The sequence below is a fragment of the Ochotona curzoniae genome, unplaced genomic scaffold, assembly GCF_017591425.1.
Source record: "Ochotona curzoniae isolate NIBS_2020 unplaced genomic scaffold, NIBS_Ocur_1.0 scaffold_1852, whole genome shotgun sequence".
In the NCBI taxonomy this organism is placed as follows: domain Eukaryota; kingdom Metazoa; phylum Chordata; class Mammalia; order Lagomorpha; family Ochotonidae; genus Ochotona; species Ochotona curzoniae.
Window position 1 is genome coordinate 30,974,761 of NW_024467087.1, and position 18,757 is coordinate 30,993,517.

Here is an 18,757-nt window from a genome sequence, read left to right on the forward strand (position 1 = left end):
TGCTTAAGATAAAACTGCAGAAGCCTCATGTGAAGAGGATGATGGGTAAGGGGCCTCTATCTAGTGCCCTAATATAGATGGTAGGGCAGCGTGACATTGTTGTTTAATCTTTACTAGCTCTTGGGAGACACTCATTTAATCCTCACAACTACTCTAGATGTTGGGGCAATTTAACACAAACAAAACTGATGTAGTGTATCTATTTCTGGAGCTAAAACTTTTAAAAAGTTGGTTTATCCAGCATGTCCATGTTTGGATAAAAAATTCTCCGTTATTTTCCTTCATAAAATGATATTCCTCTGTCTCACCCTGTCCTTTTAATATTTTATTACTTGGATTTTTTTTAAGACCTTCTCTCTCTTTCCCTGGAAAATCCCAAACATTATCTCTTTTTCTGAAAGCCCAGCTCCAATAGCCAATTATCTTCAACACATTTACCTAAAACTTGAAGTTAAATACAGCAAACATGTACTGAGTATTCTGTATGTGCCATGGATTGTTCTAAACACATTCCATGTTTCCCTTGTCCAAGGCTTCCAATGACAACATGAAGTAACTGGTATTAATTGCATTTTCCACATGAATAATTAGGACAAAGAGAAATTTGTCTTTTTATAAGTAAATTTGTTATAAATATTGGATTTATTATCTTTCTGCCATCTTATCTATTATAGAAAATAGCTTAATTAAGTTACACCAGTCAGAAATATAGAATCACTCATGTGTTTTTCAGCCTTCCATTCTTAGGGCACAGCAGAACAAATAGTCAATATTCACTAAATAAATGAAATTCCTTAATTGTTTACATAAAATTGATGGCATATCCTTTTACCCAAAACTCAGGAAAAAAATAAGATTAAGGAAAAGAAGTAAAAAGAATGACTTTTTAATGGAAAAGCTGCTTTATTTATTATACATTGCCATTCAAAAAGCTGACAGACTGATCTACTGAGAAGTAGACCCTAGCCGTGAGTTAAGGGCATCCATAAAATATTACCATTTTACAATAAAGGTACTTAGTAATCACCAGCAAGTTGCATGTTCACGAGAATGAAAAAAAGAAAATTTTATCAAGGAAGATATAAAATTGCTAGAAGAAAGCATTGGATTCTCATTTGAAGATAGGAAAAAGAAATATTAGAACTGCTGACAACTTACATTAAAATTATTTAGAATTAGAATATAAAAATGTAGAAAAGGCATGGATACATATGCAAGCCAAGCTTCTTAATGACTGAATTTAAAATCTTTTGTCTAGGTAATATGATTTTTTTGTTTGTGTAATGCCTATTCTATTTTTGCAGTTGCATAGTACAAAGAAGTATCTTATGTAATCTGCTTAGGAGAACAAGATGGAAATATGGTAACCATCAATGCGGAAGACTATGGATCAAAAGATCTAAAACTTTAGCTTGCATCAGAATCAGCTTGAGGGCTTATTGTAACACACACTGCCCGGCTGCACCACCAGAGTTAGACTGAGTAGGTCAGTTGGAGAGCCTTAGAATACGTATTTCTAACCCACCTGCAAGAACTCATGATGACATTGAAGCACACATTCTTTCGCCAATACATGACTGTGACATGGACTTCACATGGTCAATTAGTTAACTTCTTGTTTTCGTTAGGATTCTGCCAAGTTTTATTTGTTTTCAACAGTATGAACTTGGATATATGCTTTAGAGGAAGGTAGATATTTGAAAACTATTTCCAGGGCCCGGTGCAGTAGCCTAGTGGCTAAAGTCTTTGCCTTGCACACACTTGGATCCCATATGGGCACTGCTTCTAACCCCAGCGGCCCCACTTCGCATCCAGCTCCCTGCTTGTGGCCTGGGACTGCAGTCTAGGACAGCCCAAAAGCTTGGGACTCTACACCTACATCGGAGACCCAAAAGAGGTTCTGGGCTCCTCGCTTTGTGTCGGCACAGCTCCAGTCACTGCGGCCGCATGGGGAGTGAATCAACAGACAGAAGATCTTCCTGTCTGTCTCTCCTCTCTGTATATCTGACTTTCCAATAAAAATAAACAATTTTTTTAATTTATGTTAAAAAATTTAAACGCAGTTTCACTGAGGCAAAATTAATATACAATAAACTATACACATGTCAGGCAAATAATTTGAAATGTTCTACATATGTAAACACCAATAAATCATCACAACCAAACTAATGAACACAATTATCACAAAGTTTCATTGTCCCTGTATGTTCCTCATGCTGCTTACCATTGCTCAACCCATCTCCTACCCCATTCAAGGACGGATCAGTTTCCCATCATTTTAGATTAACCTGCAGCTTTAGAAACTTATGTAAATGGGGTCATAAACCATGCACTCATTTCATTTAGCTTTTCACTCAGCATAAGTATTTGAAGATTCAAACATGAAATGAACAGAAACACACACACACACACACACACACAGAGAAAGACAGACAGGGAAAGAGAGAAAGAGAAAGAGACATCTTCCATAGTCTAGGTCATTTCACAAATTATTGTAACATTCCATGCCAGGCCAGGCTCAAGCCAGCAACTTCATGTGATCTCCCATAGACGGGGGCAGGAGTCCAAGCAACTGGGGCATTATTAGCTGCTTCCCAGATATATTAGCAGGAAATTAAATAAGATGCAGAAGCAGCAGGACATGAACCAGTATTCCAATAGGAGATACCAGTTTCAGGAGCGGCAGCTTAACTAAATGCATCATAACGCTGGATTTCCAATTTCTTCATGTCGGTGAGGTAAACTTTAGCAGTATTTTCTTTTCTAGATTTTTAAATGTGATTTCTACAAAATATGTGTATAATCCAATGTTAAAAGTTTTTTTTTTTCACTTCTTAAAGACTTACGGGTTTAGATTTTATATTTAGCTATTTTTTTGTGAGACAGCATTTTTTAATGTACAAGACAGGCAAATGCTCAATGCTCTTCTAAATAAACAGTTCAACAAATAAAAAGACCAGAGTTCAGCAAGAAAGTAGAGAAGGACTATAAACAGCAATCACGTGAAAAGATGTCAAGTTTCATTCACATGAAATCACAAAATCATTACTAGTGGTATATAATTCTAACAATTTGTTTGACAAATATTTAAAACAAAGCTTTACGAAGTGAAATAAAAAAAGAAATCCTACCATTGGCAAAAACATGGCTACAACTGGCAGACATTGCTGTGAGTGAAATAAGCCAGACCCAGAAGGACAACTACCTTATGTTCTCACTGACATGTAGGAGATAAAATGTTTTTTGTTGTTGTTGTTATTGTTTTTTAAATCAAAAAAGCAAAAATAAAAGAGATCCCTGTGTGTTCCAGTTTTCTACAAAAACGGTGCTTTAATCTGGCTCAGTGGTTTGGTTAGGATAGTCTCTGTAGTTTTCTCTTGGTTTTCTTAATTGAGGCTTGTTGAATTTTGTACATCTGTTAATTTATGTTTTTCACCAGGTGTGGAGAATCACTTCCAATATTACTGTCTTAGAATTTTCTGTTCGTTTTAATTTCTTACTGTTTCTCTAAGATCCTTACAGATCTCCATTCCCATTTTTATTAGACAATTGGATGTTGCATACAGATCACTGAGGCTCTGTTCACTTTTTCCCACGTTTTCTCCACGTACCTAAGATTAGCTGATCTGCTCAGTTGTAAGTTCTTTGATTCCCTTCTTCACCTTGGCTGAGAAGCCTATCTGGAAAATTAGTTTTTCTCGTATCATTCTTTTCAAATCCGCATCCTCCCTTTCATTGCTTCCCGTGTTTTGTTTGGATTCCTTACCTGTTCACACATGAACAGATTTTTGTTTAAACCAACAAATGCATTTTCTCAAGTGCTTAAACTTTTTTGCCTACAAATTCTAACATTTCTGTTATTTCGGATTAATTTTCATAGTTTTTTTTTTCTTGATGGTGGACTTGTTTAATCAGATCAACTTTAATACAAATACTGGATTCTTTCCCCTTCCTCTGAAGAATAGTGAACACTTAAAGACTAGTGTGCTGAGTTGGACTTAAAAGTGCTTTTCCTTCACTAGATAATTAAATCCATACTCAATAACTGCTGGCTTAACACAGTTCCTTTTCATTGAATTGTATAGGTTCTCTGCTATACAAGTTCAATATTTAATTAAGAATCTAGGCATAATCTTCAAGCCAATTTGGGGGCTTTCCTCTCTATCTCCATCCAGTGCAGTCTCCCATTCCCAGTCATTGTAGCATCCACAACTCATTCCTCTCAAGACGGTAGGCGTGGCATTAGGTTTGGGTCCCACACATCCTTTGCCACTCATACTGAAGTACCTGCACATGGAGATATGTCATATAAATGAGAAGTCACACAGTGTACTAATTTTGTGGTTTGATAATACTTTGGGTGGTCCCCCAAGGGTCCACAAATCGGGGCTTGTTTTCTAAAGTCTTGTCTTCATGGTAACCAATGATACATGGAATGTTGCTCTAACAATGCTGACTAGGAGAGGCGCCCAGTGAGGGCTTCTAGATCACTGAGGCGTGCCCTTGGAAGACAAATTCTCACTCTCAGTTCCCTGGCTCACTAGGGTAACTGTAGATTCAAAGAAAAAAAAATAAAATATAATACAATGATTTCTTCTAAAAATACAATGTTCTCCAATGTCTTGCCTTGGTCACATCTTGCTACCAAATAGGGGTTACATTTGATTCAGATGTTGTAATGCTTATCTAAACATTAACTTTGATAATGATCACTAAGATATGGAACTCATTTTTTAAAGGATTTATTTATTTTTATTGGAAAGGCAGATATACAGAGAGGAGGAGAGACAGAGAGGAAGATCTTCTGTCCGATGATTCACTCCCCAAGTGGCCGCATTGGCCGCAGTTGAGCCAATTTGAACCGGGGAGCCCAGAGCTTCTTCTGGGTCTCCTCGGCCAGTGCAGAGTCCAAGGCTATGGTCTGTCCCCGACTGCTTTCCCAGGCCACGAGCAGGGAGCTGGATGGGAAGCAGTGCCATCAGGATTAGAACTGACACCCATATAGGATTCTGGCATTTGTGAGGCAAGGACTTTAGCCACTAAGCTACCTCACCGGGCCCTGAAACTATTATTTTTTAACCAGGATACAGGGCACACTTATATGTCTAAATGACTTCTCTTGAACAAAGTCTCAAGCTTTTTCACATAGAATTAATGACATTCATTTGTTTTAAACTACATATTGAGCCTCAATCAGCAAGGCCCAGAATATAATCTTCTGTCTCCTAGTACAACTTTCTTCATGTTACTGTTCTATTTAAAGTTCCTTTTTTTTTTTTTAGCACTGACTCATAGTGATTATATCATAGGTAGATAGATATATAGACAGATAGATAGATAAATACATATATATGCACACACATACATATTAAGGATATATTAAGGATGAAATTCAACATCAACCTTTCCTTAACATGCATGGATAAGATGAAGATGTGTAAAAATGTCTTGCGCAGGATTCAACTCTGATTAGTAGATTGAAGTTTGCTTCTTACGTAGTTTCACTTCTTTTTACCTATTAAGTTAATTGTTTCAGCAAGATTGATGGCGGCTTGGCAGATAACAGCACTCAAGCCAAATGCTGTCAGAAGTTTATTCTGTATGACTGAAGCTCAAAAACTTTTTAGTAATGTACAAGTTTTAATTTTTAAAAAAACTTATTTATTTTCCTAGCCAGTTTGAAAAAGCTCTTTATTTAAAAAAACGAGAATTCGAGTGCTCCCGTATATCTCACAATGCCTATTGCATTTACTATATTGCTCTCTACAGAAAGTTTGTCGATCCCTGAGATATAATCTAATTCGTTTAATAGCTTCAGAAATAAGAACTATATGACTCATTTAAAGCTCTGATATACAGATCTTTTTTTCTAAAAGGCAATAAAATAGTCTTTATTGATTTTACCAGGTTTGCAAAGATCCATCTCAGATATTACCTTCTCCCCTTTTATACCACTGCAGTCACACTTGGATCCCGGGGAGCATCCATAGCAGGCCTGTAAGGAAAATAAACAGGAGAAAATCACTAAAGAGGAAATCCCAAGTCACGTTATGACTTACAATGCAAGTGAACTCAACCATCTAAACTTGTAAGCAAATATCAGAAAACTATCTGAAATGATAGATGCCAAAGGGTAAACAATGGTTACCTCTGTTATCATACATATTTGATCATTTCACAATGAGCAAACAAAATATATTCTAAGAGGACATTGTAAATTACAAAGAAATTTATACAGAGTCATTGCAGCATGATTTGTCACTTATCTAAGACCATTAGAACTTTTTCCCCCGTCTTAGTATGGATTAGAAAAAATTGCCTCTCGGAAGCTGGCATGTAATACAGTCTGTTAAGCTGCCTCCTGTCATATCAGCATTCCACATGAGCACAGTTTTGAACCCTAGATGCTCCACTTTAGACTCAGATCTCTGGGAAGGCAGTAGATGATGCTGTGAGTACTTCTCCCCTTACCACCCATATGGGTGACCTGGATGGAATTCCAGACTCTTGCCTTTGCCCTATCACAACCTAAAATGTTCCCACCCTTTAAGAAATGAACCAGTGAATAAAGACTTTCTCTCCCTCTCTCTTGTCCCTCACGCCCTACCCCAATACCTTCCTTTCTCCATCATTCTTTCTAAAAAATAAATAAATCTTTCTCAAAAGATTTGGAAAGGCAGATCTACAGAGAGAAGATACTGAGAGAAAGATCTTCTGTCTGCTGATTCACTCACTCCCCAAGTGACCACAAAGTCTGAAGCTGAGCCAACCCAAAGCTGGCAGTCAAGAGATGTCTGGGTTTATCACACCAGTGCAGGGTCCCAGGGATTTGGGCCGTCCTCCTCTGCTTTCCCAGGCCATAAGCAGGGAGCTGGATGGGAAGTGAGAGCAGCCAGGACATTAACCAGCGCTAATATGACACCCTGACACATGCAAGGTGAGGAATTAACAACTAGGCTATAACGCCAGGCCTTAAAAATAAGTAAATCATTAAAAAATGTTATGTCTTCACCTAGACTAACAATACACTTGGCAACTAGCCAAGGATGTGTTACCATTTAAAATCCCTTTTTTTGCATTCATGAGTACCCACAGACCATAAAATTCTTATACTATTTTACCACCTTTCGTTTCTTTACCCCTCTTGGTATTCAGCAGCAACATCTAAACCTCCAGCATTCACCACAAATGCTGCCCTTTCAACCTAGATGTTTTAAGTATTACTAACAGGTTTATTCATTCATGTTAGGAGTGTGATCCTGAAGCTAGAAAAATACAGTCCTCTAAAATAACCTACATTGCAGGCTTAGACAGGAGATGAGTATTGCCATTAAAACTTATCCTTTAGGTACCAATATGGTGTAGCCAATGAAGTCACTGCCTGCATCCTTGTTACTCCACTTTGTTCCAGCTCTCTGCTAATTCATGTAGAAAAACAGCAAAAGATGGCTCATGAGTTTGGACCATTGCACCCATATAGGAGACCCAGATGGAAGTCCAGGATGTTGGCTTTGGACTGGCTCATCCCTAGCCATCGAGGGCATTTTGGAACTGAGCCAGTGAATGAAAGACCTCTCTCTCTCTCTCTCTCTCTCTCTTTCTCTCTCTCTCTCTCCCTCCCTCCCTCCCTCTCTGTCTTTCTGTAATTCTGCCATTCAAATAAGTAAGTTTAAAAAAACAACTGTCCTTTACTCAGGTATGAATCTGAGTTGCTGAAAGAATAGTAGTTTGATATATGTAGACATCTCAGAATTTACATTCAAGAAGGTGGTAAGCTTTTCATAAGATGCATATTGACTTAATGAAACTTTATGTGATGTAAATACCCCATATCATTTATCAGTGCCCAATCTTGAGGGTTTATTACTTGAATAGTAACTTAGCCTTCTACTCAGTGCTCCATGTTTTCCCTTACTGTAGTCACAATCGAATCCTTCCCAACCCTCAAGATACCCAAAGTGCTGATCTCACCCTTTTAGTCAAAATTCCTAAGCAGCTAAAACTGGAAGCTCCACTCATGCTAAAACTCCTTTACTTGATTGTAAGAGCAAATAAAAAAGGCTTGAGCTCAGAGGAATCTCTCACCGACAATGCAAGAGACTGTTCCAGCAAACTATGTGCTCCTGACACTTCAAATGGAAGCTCTGTTACACAAATTTCATTATAAATAGATGATTAAGTTATATACTGCTTCAGTATTATGTTAACAGTATTACAGATTAAATAGGCTTATGTCGACTTACTCATTCATCAAACATGAATTAGATATTATTAGAGGTCAGAAAACTTGTTAGGTGCTAGAGACAAGACCACAGTTTCCTCCAATGTATATAAGTAATTCAATAAGCATCTATCGATCACCTGCTGTGCACCAACACTGCATTAGGTACATGTAGAAACACAAAGAAAGCACATCATTGCTCTCTAATGAGAAGGATGAACTCATATACAAAATATTACAGTACAATATGCCAGCCACAAAAGTTAAGAAAATGTACATTGCTTTATATTGAATCTACATTCTGAACTATGAGTTTATAAAATTTAAGAGATTTGCAAGTAGGTCTTGATTCACAAGTTCACAAATAAGAAGTGTCAGTTGTCACAATCACTGAACTAAATTGCTCATATACTGAATACTCAGCTGCATGCATTAATGAATGTGTAAAAAATACAGAAAAGCTACCATGATCATTAGTGTGAGAAAAATTATCATTGATTTTGGAATACATGTCTATGTCTTGCATGTGAATATATGAAAGTAAGTTCTTGTTGTAATAAATAAAAGATGATATAACTACATTTTCAGCCTTTATCGATGTCTTTCTATTTTAACATAAATTAAGATCCTGAGAACAATGCAAATAGTCTAATGAGACTTCACCAAAGTGAACAAGAACTATGCGACTTCATATTCTTCTATTTAAAATATATTTATTTGTTATTCATTTAAAAGACAGAGATACAATGATCTTCCATCTGCTAGTTCTCTTGGCAAATCCCTACATCAACCAGAACTGGGCCAACTACACTAAAGCAAGGAGCCCAGAACTCAAACTGAGTTTCTCATGTGAATAGCAAGGATCCAATTCCTTGAACAATCACACCTATATCTGATGATGTTTGAATAAGAAGTGGAGCATGGACTCAAACCCAGGCATTCTTAGTGTGAAATATTCCTGTCTCAAGCAGCATCTGAACCATTGCCTAAAAGCACTTCCCTGTAACCGTATATTCCACTTTTTAGTATCCAATAATAGCCCTTAACTCTGTGTATCACTTATAAATAAAAGGATTATATATAAATTTATCAAGAGCTGGTATATAATATTATTCTTAAAATCTGTTATCAAATTTTGTTTTATTACATCTTTTCATCATCTAACATAGTTATATTTTTAGAGATTGCTATTTAAAACTCTTGAGAACTACATATCAATTAGTTGGAATTCCATCTAAATATTTAAGTTATGTTCTATTTATTCCATCTAACTTATGAGAAACATTGTGTTCAACGGTTAAAAAAAAGTCAAAAAACAAAAGGCAGGCAATTGTATTACACACACCAACCACTAGATGCCATATTCTAGACATTTATAACACTCTAACCCACATGGAAATAGGCCCAGAGTGACATTTGGTTAATGAAACAATATTTTTTACCCAAAATTTATTAATAATAAATAGACACTAATTAAGTACTAAGTACAACTCTATGAATTATACCAAAAAATGTATAGATGTGGGTACTGCCTTTAAGAAATTTCTATTCTAGTTTTATTTTTAAAAATAAAACGAAAATAAAATGTCAATGTGAAAGAACAATACAACAGATAATGGTAACTGGAAAAGCACTAAAATATATTTTGGGTTTACTTTAGTAGCTGAATAATTAGGAATCACAGATAATCTCACACTGATGGGCTGTTTTCTCATTTATAAAATAACAAGCATAGACAGTGTGATCTCCTTAGCTGGCTGCTAATTTTCACAATCTGCTATAGAATTCACCAAACAAAATGAGTGGTATAGTCAATAGTTGCGAGCTAAGTTAAAAGTCAATTTCTTGGGGCCTGGAAATTGATCAAGACTATTAAGAGAAGGTGAATGCCCGGACTTCAATTTGGAAGGACAGAGAGAAAGATACACAGAGGGAAGATTACCAGAATAAGCACTAAGATAAATACACAGTTTGGTTGGGGCACAGCTAAGTAAAATGAACGCTAATAACCTTAGTCTACAGGATTTTTTAGTTCAAATAAATGAAACAGATAAGGAGATAAAACCAAAATATCTTTCAAAACTATAGGAAAATCTATTTGACTATATAGATTGTTCAAACAAGACAGAGATGCAACAACAGAATGTTTTAAATTCTTTATGATAGAAAAAACAACAAAATTTAATGTAAGGAAGATTTTACATGCCCATGCAGTAAAACACTTATTAAAATCAAAATAGTTAAAACAGTATGGTATGTGCTCAAAGATCAGATATCTCAATGAAGCAAAGCAGAAAGGATACAAACACCTACACACACACACACAAACGCTTTCTATATGATAAAGGTTGCTATGTCAATTAGATATGCATAGAATGATTGTTCAACATACAATGATGTGTTTATCAAATGATAAATTTGGATCTTAGGCTGTGACAATGAAAATTCAGGCTGAGTATTTTAAATACTTAGGACTTGATTTTTTTAAATTTCTGAACCATTTGAATATTTGATATATGCTATAGGATATCCTAGGGATGAGACCTATATCTAACCATTCAATTGATTGTATTTATTATGAAGCTTATATACATAGCAAGAAGATAATTTTGTACATTATTTTTATTGTTTCTCTAGTTTGTTTATTACCCGCTATACAAAGTAAGGTACAGCATTTTTGCTTATGTTATCATGTCAGCACTCAAAAAGTTTTGGACTACTGGAGCACTTCAGAATTTGAATTTTAGATTTATAGATATTCAACCAGTATTGGACATTTGTATCACCTAACGAATCTTATAAAACCTCAGATATAAAAAGTTCCTTGCTCCTGGCTTCAGATTGGTTCAGCTCTGGCTGTTGTGGTTACTTGGGGAATGAACCAGAGGATGGAATGTCCTTCTGTTTCTCTTTCTTTCTGTAAATCTGACTTTCCAATAAAAATGAAATAAAACTTTAAAAAAAGAAGTTTATACTTTGCTGGTTCACTTACCCTCCTTTGTGTGTCAATTTGCATACACATGCCTAATGTTTATGTAAATATATGTACATATAGAGACACACAGAAGGGTAAGATATAAACAGATATGATACAAATATGTAAAATATGTCAGGTATTCAATCAAACATGGTACAATAATGTTTACTGTATCTTTAAACTTCTGAAAATTTCATCATAAAAATGTTATGTATGAGAGTACAATGGAAACTAGCGTACAGGAAAGTAAAGATCCATTACAATATGCAGCTCAATCCGTCCCTCCCCTAAAAAAATAGAAGACTCCTAATAAATCAGTTAAATATAACTTGACAATAATATATTGGATTTTCTAGCTTTGCCTACACCCATAATGCCACGATAGACTTAAAAAGCAGAATGTTAAAGTTGTAACTGTTACTAAACAATTATGTTACTTTAAAAATATGATGGAAAATGGGGAGAAAGAAAGATGAGGGAAAGGGGTAATCAAATACACAAAAGTGTGTCATGTAAAATAATAACAGCAAAAATGTTCATTGAAATACATTGAGAAATATGCTGAAAACAAATATTCTCGCATGATAAAACCTGGCAAATTTCAACTGGCATGTCACTTACATGAGACATCAAATGGGAGGGTTAAGCTCAAAAGTGAAAATGGTTACACACAGTTAATAAGCAAGGAAAGTTGGCATAGCTGTATTAGTCTCAGATATACTAGACTTTAGGATGAAAAGCATTTGGAAGATAAAACAAGATCATTACAGGATGATGAAGTTTGGCTTCACAGGAAGACAATGAGTAACATAAAGGTTGTTCATAAATTCATACTGAACAAAGTAGGCTCACAGATTTAAAGACATCAATGATCAGACTACAGTTTTCTGAGTTCCATTCTGTACAATTACTAATGAATTCATCAGTTAAATCTTAATAACCATTAAAGAAGTTCCTTATATGGCAAATGGTATGATTTCATTCTTGTTAATGGCTATGTAGTATTCCGGAGAGTAGATGTACCATCAATTCCTCTTTCCATAGATTGTTTCCATGTCTTCACTATTGGTTATCCCACTTTATATAAGGATAAGGCTTCATGTTGCTTTATCATATGCAGATTTCACTTCCTTTTGATATACCCCCAGGATTGGGATAGCTGGGTCATATGGGAGATCAATTTTCAGTTCTCTTAGCGCTTTCCATACTAACTTCCATAGTGTATGTACTAGCCTACATTTTCACCAACAGTGGAGTTGAGTACCTTTCTCTCCTCACATCCACAGCAACAAGTGTTGTTATTAGACTTGCGAATGCAGATCAATCTCACTGGAGTTAGGTGGAATGCCACTGTAGTTTGTATTTCCCTAATAGCTATGGACCTGAGCTTTCTTTCATATGTCTTTTGCCATTTGAATGTGCTCTTTCGAAAAATGCTTGCTCATTTTCTTTGCCATTTCCCCACAGTTTTTGTTTTGCTGTTGTTGACTTTCTGAAACGCAATGTAGATCCTGGATATCAATCCCCTATCTGTAGTGTACAACGATTGTTTTTCCATTCTCTTGATTGTTTCTTCACTTTGTTTATCATTTCCTTTGCTATACAGAAACTTCTTAACTTGTTGAGGTCCCATTTATTACTTTAGCTTTGACTGTTGGTGCTTTTGGTGACCTTTCTAAGAAACCTTTACTAATGCATATATTGTCCCAACTAGAGACCATTATATTCAATGAAACAAGTCAATCACCAAAAGACAAATGTCATATCTTATTTCTGACATAAGGCAACCTTCATGCAAAATGCAAATAGTTATACAGGTGAATAAGTACATACATAAACTCTAATAGATGTATAATAAAGAAGAAAATACCAGGAAGTGAAGCTATGTTGCAGCATGCATCTCTACTCCTGAATAAAAAGAGGACTTTCTGTGAAACATTTAAATATCTCTTAACAATATGATACTAAACTTTTTGTCATTGTCTCTACCCAAAACTCCATGACATAGTTAAATAGCAAAATGTTAAACTTGTAAGTGTTACTAAAGATGTACTGCTTTATACTACTATAATATTGGTGAGGTAGAGATTGGGAAAGCAAACAAAGAATCCCTTTCTGTACAAAAGTGCATCATGGAAAATCCTAAAAAGATTGTTTACTTTTAGACGAATAGGATAGCCATAGCTATGTCTGCACATCAAAAAGAAAATTGAGAAGTGAGATGAGTCCTGATTTTATGGGTAAGATCATTATAAACTGGTTATAGACAACCCTGCAGCTTTCTATTCTGTCAGGCATGCACAGGCAGATCCCGAGTTTCAATATCTTTCTCAGGATTGCAGGGAAGTGGCTCTATAAATGTAGAGAGATTAGCACAAGTTGAACTTATCTGTAGTTATTTAACTTGGCCTTGGAAAAGTACTAACATCACAGGTAAAAGAAACAAATAACAAGACTAACAAAACCACAGTGCTATGATATTATTATGATAATAATAAAAACTTCACAATTGTGCTGCACACAAATTTTTGCAGAATGTCTTCTAGGAAGCAGTCAAAACTTGTAGTCTAAGTGCATTTAAGACTCACTGAATCCAACTCCAGGGCTCTATGCCAGTATAAAAATGCACTAACATGCCCAAGGCCTCCTTGTTGTTCTGCCTACAGGAAGGTAAGATGAAATTGGTTTTTGCTCTTAGCCTGAGAAACCAAAATTTCCTGTGTATTTCTAACAGAATTACTGATGATCTCAGCAGCTGGTATTCACATACGAAGGGCTAATATGATCTTTACTTCACAGGCAGAAAAATAAGGAGCTCTGTGACCTCAGTAAAGTAAATGTTCTGCATGAAAGCACCAAAGATATTTCCCAGCATGAGCAGAAATCAGGAAAATCCTAGTTTAGTATAATCACCAGAAGAAAGAATGATATAATTCTGTTTTATTTCTAACCGATAGGAAAAAGCAATATACTCTTCATAACATCCTTAATTATAGGATATTGCTTACACGCGCACATACATGCACACACAAAAAACTACATATCTAGGACAGGAACAGGGACCAGCATTGTGGCACAGTGCGTCAAGTCATTCTCAGGAACTACTATTCTATACTGAACAGCAACTGGAGTTCTGGCTGCTCTACCTCTGATTCACTTTCCTGCCAATGCACCTGTGAAAGCAGATGACCCAAGTACTTGGGCTTTGGATTAGCACAGGCCTGCTTCCAGCCATTGTGCCCATCTGGGTAACTGAACAAGCAGATGGAAGATCTGCCTCTCTGCTCACCTCTCTTCATCAGTCTGCCTTTCAAACAAATAAATAATTTTCATATATCACTTTTATTATACAAATTTCATTATATATAGATAAGATGCCACTATCACTGCATTCCCTTCCAAATCAGAAAATTATCAGTTTCATGCAGGAGTAGTAACTTCCAATATTTGGAAAATTTACAACCATCTAGAAGATTAAAGTTGGTAATGATTTTTCAAGTACCCATAACCCCCACAGAGCAATCCATTCCAAAGCAGTTTCAAAATCTATTGTCCCTTTATATTCTTATTGTGACAAAGATCTGTCCTTTACTTAGTTCATCTTAAAGAGACCAAGATAAGCATAGGTAAGAAAAATGATTTGACAAATAGATGTAGAAGATGAAAGCTGGGAATTCTTCACTGTCCAGAGTACACTTTATGCTCCTACAGTTTAATTTTAACATAATAATAGCATAATAATAGCAACAACCTAACAATTTTACATGATTTTAACATGAGGTAAATGAGACTATATTTGGTTTGTACTCTCAGCTTATTTCTAGTGAAGGAATATTAGAGTATTGAGCAAAAAGCTTTTAAGAATCCAACATAAACTGGCAAAACACCTTTAGAAATTCAATTCTAAGTGTCTAGTCAAATACAAACAATTCAAGGCAACCCTGAATTTGTAACAAAAACAATGGAACAAATACTGCACAATGGAAAATTAAAGGAAAAAAAAAAGAAATTCCAGCTGTATCTCTGAAAAAACAACAACTACAGACATATGATTGGACAAAATTGGAACAGAATGTTCATTATCTTAACTCATATATTAATTTTTGAAAATGGAATGTATCTTTGCTCTTGAGGGAGTTCTAACCACATTCATAGTTAATAAACATCTACAATATGTAACCACATTGAAAGATACTTCACTTTTGTAAATATTTACCACCTGTATTGCTATATCAAAAGTTACGAGTTCCACTGGGACAGAGGAAAGATAACAATTATTGCACAGAAACAACCATTAGAGTCCTTGTAATTAAGAGAAACACACATGCAAATCTATTACTGTATTGGATTAAAAGCAATGGGGAATGCAATTCTTTGATGGAGGGCAGTAAAAACCAATTGCTATGAGATAAAAAGTTCTTCTTAGAACAAAATTATGACAAAATAATACAAACTTTTCCACAACACATTTTAAGGGAAAATAATATAGAAAATTATTTACTTGGATCTGTTCTGTTCAGTACAGTAGACACTAGCAATGCTTGCCTACTCAAATATGAAACAAGGGTAACACAGCCCGAGATGTGCTATAAGTATAAAACATGCATTCTCTTTCAGAGTGTACAATCTATTATATTATGTTATATAGTGATTACATGTTGAAATGATATTTAGCATATAATGGATAAGAATCACATGTCACTAAATTTCATCCATTATGCTTTTAATGTAGCTGCTAGAAAAAGTTACCATTGTGCATGTAACATGAATTATATTTCTATCAACACAGCTAGCTGATGAAAAATGACAAAATATTTGGATTATAAACACTAAGATTTGTTCCTAGAGAACACAGTATCCTTACGCAAAGCAGAGAATCAAAAAATATACAGAATTATGAAGAACAAACTGAAAGAAAACCATCTTACATGATAAGAAAATGATATAAACAAAAGTATCTGATAAACACTTGAGTATAAAAAAAAGTTCTCCAGAACTTCCTTTTCCATTATAATCGTGGTCCTAAATCTGTGTTAGCCCCAGCTCAGACTAATTGTATCTGATGTGAAAAAATCATGGAAGACTGAAAAGCCATACTGCCAGATTGGAATTGTTAATATTATTCCGGGGAGCATAACACAAAGCATAGTCAACTGCATATCCTGTAAGTTAATGAGCATGCTTTTGAAAGTTCACCCCTATGACCATGATTTTGTTGTCAAAGACTAAAAGAATAGTTATAATGGAGAATTGTATAATAATACAATTTTATCATGCAAACATGAAAATTCAGTGAGAAAGAAAGCAGTCATTCACCTTTGACAGCATACTTTTTTTTTTTTTAGTTTTCTTTATTTATTTGAAAGCAGACTGACAGGAAGGGAAAGAAGGAGAGCGAGAAAGGAAAAAGAGTGAGAGAAAAAGAGAGATCATTCATTTCCCTAGATCACTCTCCAACTGACCTTAACAGGCAGGGCTAGGTCAAGAGGAAGCTGCAAGTCCAGCACTCCATTTGGGGCTCCATGTGAGTGGCAGAGACCCAATTACTTGAACCATGACTTGCTGCCTCCCAGATACTTACTAGACGGAAACTGTATTAGAAGCAGAGTCAGGACTCAAATCCAGGCACTACAATATGGGAAACAGGCAACTACAGTGGTGGCTTAATATCTGCACCACAATACTTATCCCACAAAATTGGATTATAAAACATGTGAGACATTGATGCCATGCTATATGATGCTAATCCTCTGCCTATGGCTCTGGCATCCCATGCGGGCACTGGTTTGTGTCCTAGTTGCTCCACTTCCAGTCCAGTTCCCTGCTATGGTCTGCAAAAGTGCAAAGGATGGTTCAAGTCCTTGGGCCCCTGCATCCACATGCAGGACCTGAAAGAAGCTCCTGATCTGGCTTCTGCCTTTTAAATAAAAAAAAATCTCACAAAATAATAAACTCTGGTCCTTTAAAAAAACACGGAGAAAGAAAGAATTGGGAAAAGAAATATATAGGAAGCACAAATGAGTAACAATTCTATAAGAACAATCAAGAAAACTCTATCTATCTATCTATCTATCTATCTATCTATCTATCTATCTATCTATCTATCTTCTGCCTCTTCCCAAGCTTATATAGACAGACCCAAAGCTTGGGAAGAGGCAGAATTGGAGAGCTGCTTAGAAAACCAGAAGCAGCTATCACAGAATTATTTGTTCTGGTATTTGGGGAACATTTTGTTTACCTCATGTACAAAGAGGAAAGTGGCCTTCAAACTAATCAGTAAAAAAGACACATTTTATGGTTCAAATAGATTACATACTAAGCTAATGTGATCTTTTACATAACCATGTCACCAAAAATTAGATATTTTAAAAGTAGGAAAGATGTTTAGATTACTCACTCTAGGCATTTTTTTAGTCCATTTAAAGAGGAAAACACTATATAAAAGTCACTACGGTGGAAGTTACCAAGAAATAAGACAATACTTCCTTTTGCTTCTATTTTCGATAAGAGGGATAAAGTAGCACCATGTCTCTAACTTCAGCAAAGAGTTAAAAATAATAGTGCAATAGGTAAAACTGTGACAGTTGGGTAGAATTAGAATCTGGTCATATGCATTTTCTAAAGTCTTTGCCATGGGCTATAAAATGTCCCCACACTGTTTGAATCCATGGTTGTCATGTTTTTTCTCAACACTATTCTATTCTCTAACTTCCTTCTACTCTCTAAAGCAAAGCCAAGTTTATGTGAGCAGTATCCATGCTTTGCAGCTTCTGCTCTTGCTTTTGCTTCTTGCTGGAATACCCTATTACAGAAATTCACACAGCTGGAACACTCACTCACTTTATTCAGGTTTAGCTTAAATATAGCTTCGGACAGTTCTGCCCTGATCTCTTTGCTTTACAGAGTAAAGCCATCATTCCATATTGGAATATACATACATAAAATTATAATAATTATGTATGCATTATTATGAAATTCTACATCCTCACTAAAATGTAGTCTTCATGAGTAGTAAAATTATTTTGTTCACCAGTAAACAGAGCATCCCAGTACCTAAAAGGATAGCACTCACATTTTCCATCCTTGAATACCCATTCTGTTTTCCCCTTACCCTCAACTATCTCCCCTAGAGGTCTTTGTGCATTCTCTGGTGTTGTGATTCAAATTTTCAGTCTTGTTAGTGTTGCTACAGATGGCCATTTTCACTTTAGATGAGGCATGACAGTACCAGGAAACACAGACACCCTGAGTTAAATATTAACTATTCCTCTCTGACCCCATTGTGTGAAAGGAGTCCAACCTCCACCTTCTTATTAACATCCTTCCCCTCCATTAGCTACAACAAAGGGAGATTGTGGTTCAAATAATTATCTCTCCAAAATTTCCCCTCAGGAAGATAGGAGCAAAGGAAACAAGCATGGAAAAACTGTTCCACAAACTTGCATCAAGAAGTGGATGTGTGCAGCACATGACAATGAGAGCTCCTGCACATGTGCCACACTATCTGCCTACAGGAGTCACAGTTAACTGACAAGCTAAGCCACCACCCTTCCAGAGTC

At 35.7% G+C, this 18,757-nt stretch overlaps 1 protein-coding gene across 2 annotated transcripts in view; it reads right to left on the reverse strand.

Moving 5' to 3' along the window:
* COL4A5 (collagen type IV alpha 5 chain) overlaps positions 1-18,757 on the reverse strand; it is a 185,485-nt gene that overhangs the window by 114,032 nt on the left and 52,696 nt on the right. For both annotated transcript variants that reach the window (XM_040999806.1, XM_040999805.1), the window contains exon 2: positions 5,936-5,995. In XM_040999806.1, coding sequence (XP_040855740.1) covers positions 5,936-5,995 — 60 coding nt within the window. The remainder of the gene's footprint in view (positions 1-5,935; positions 5,996-18,757) is intronic.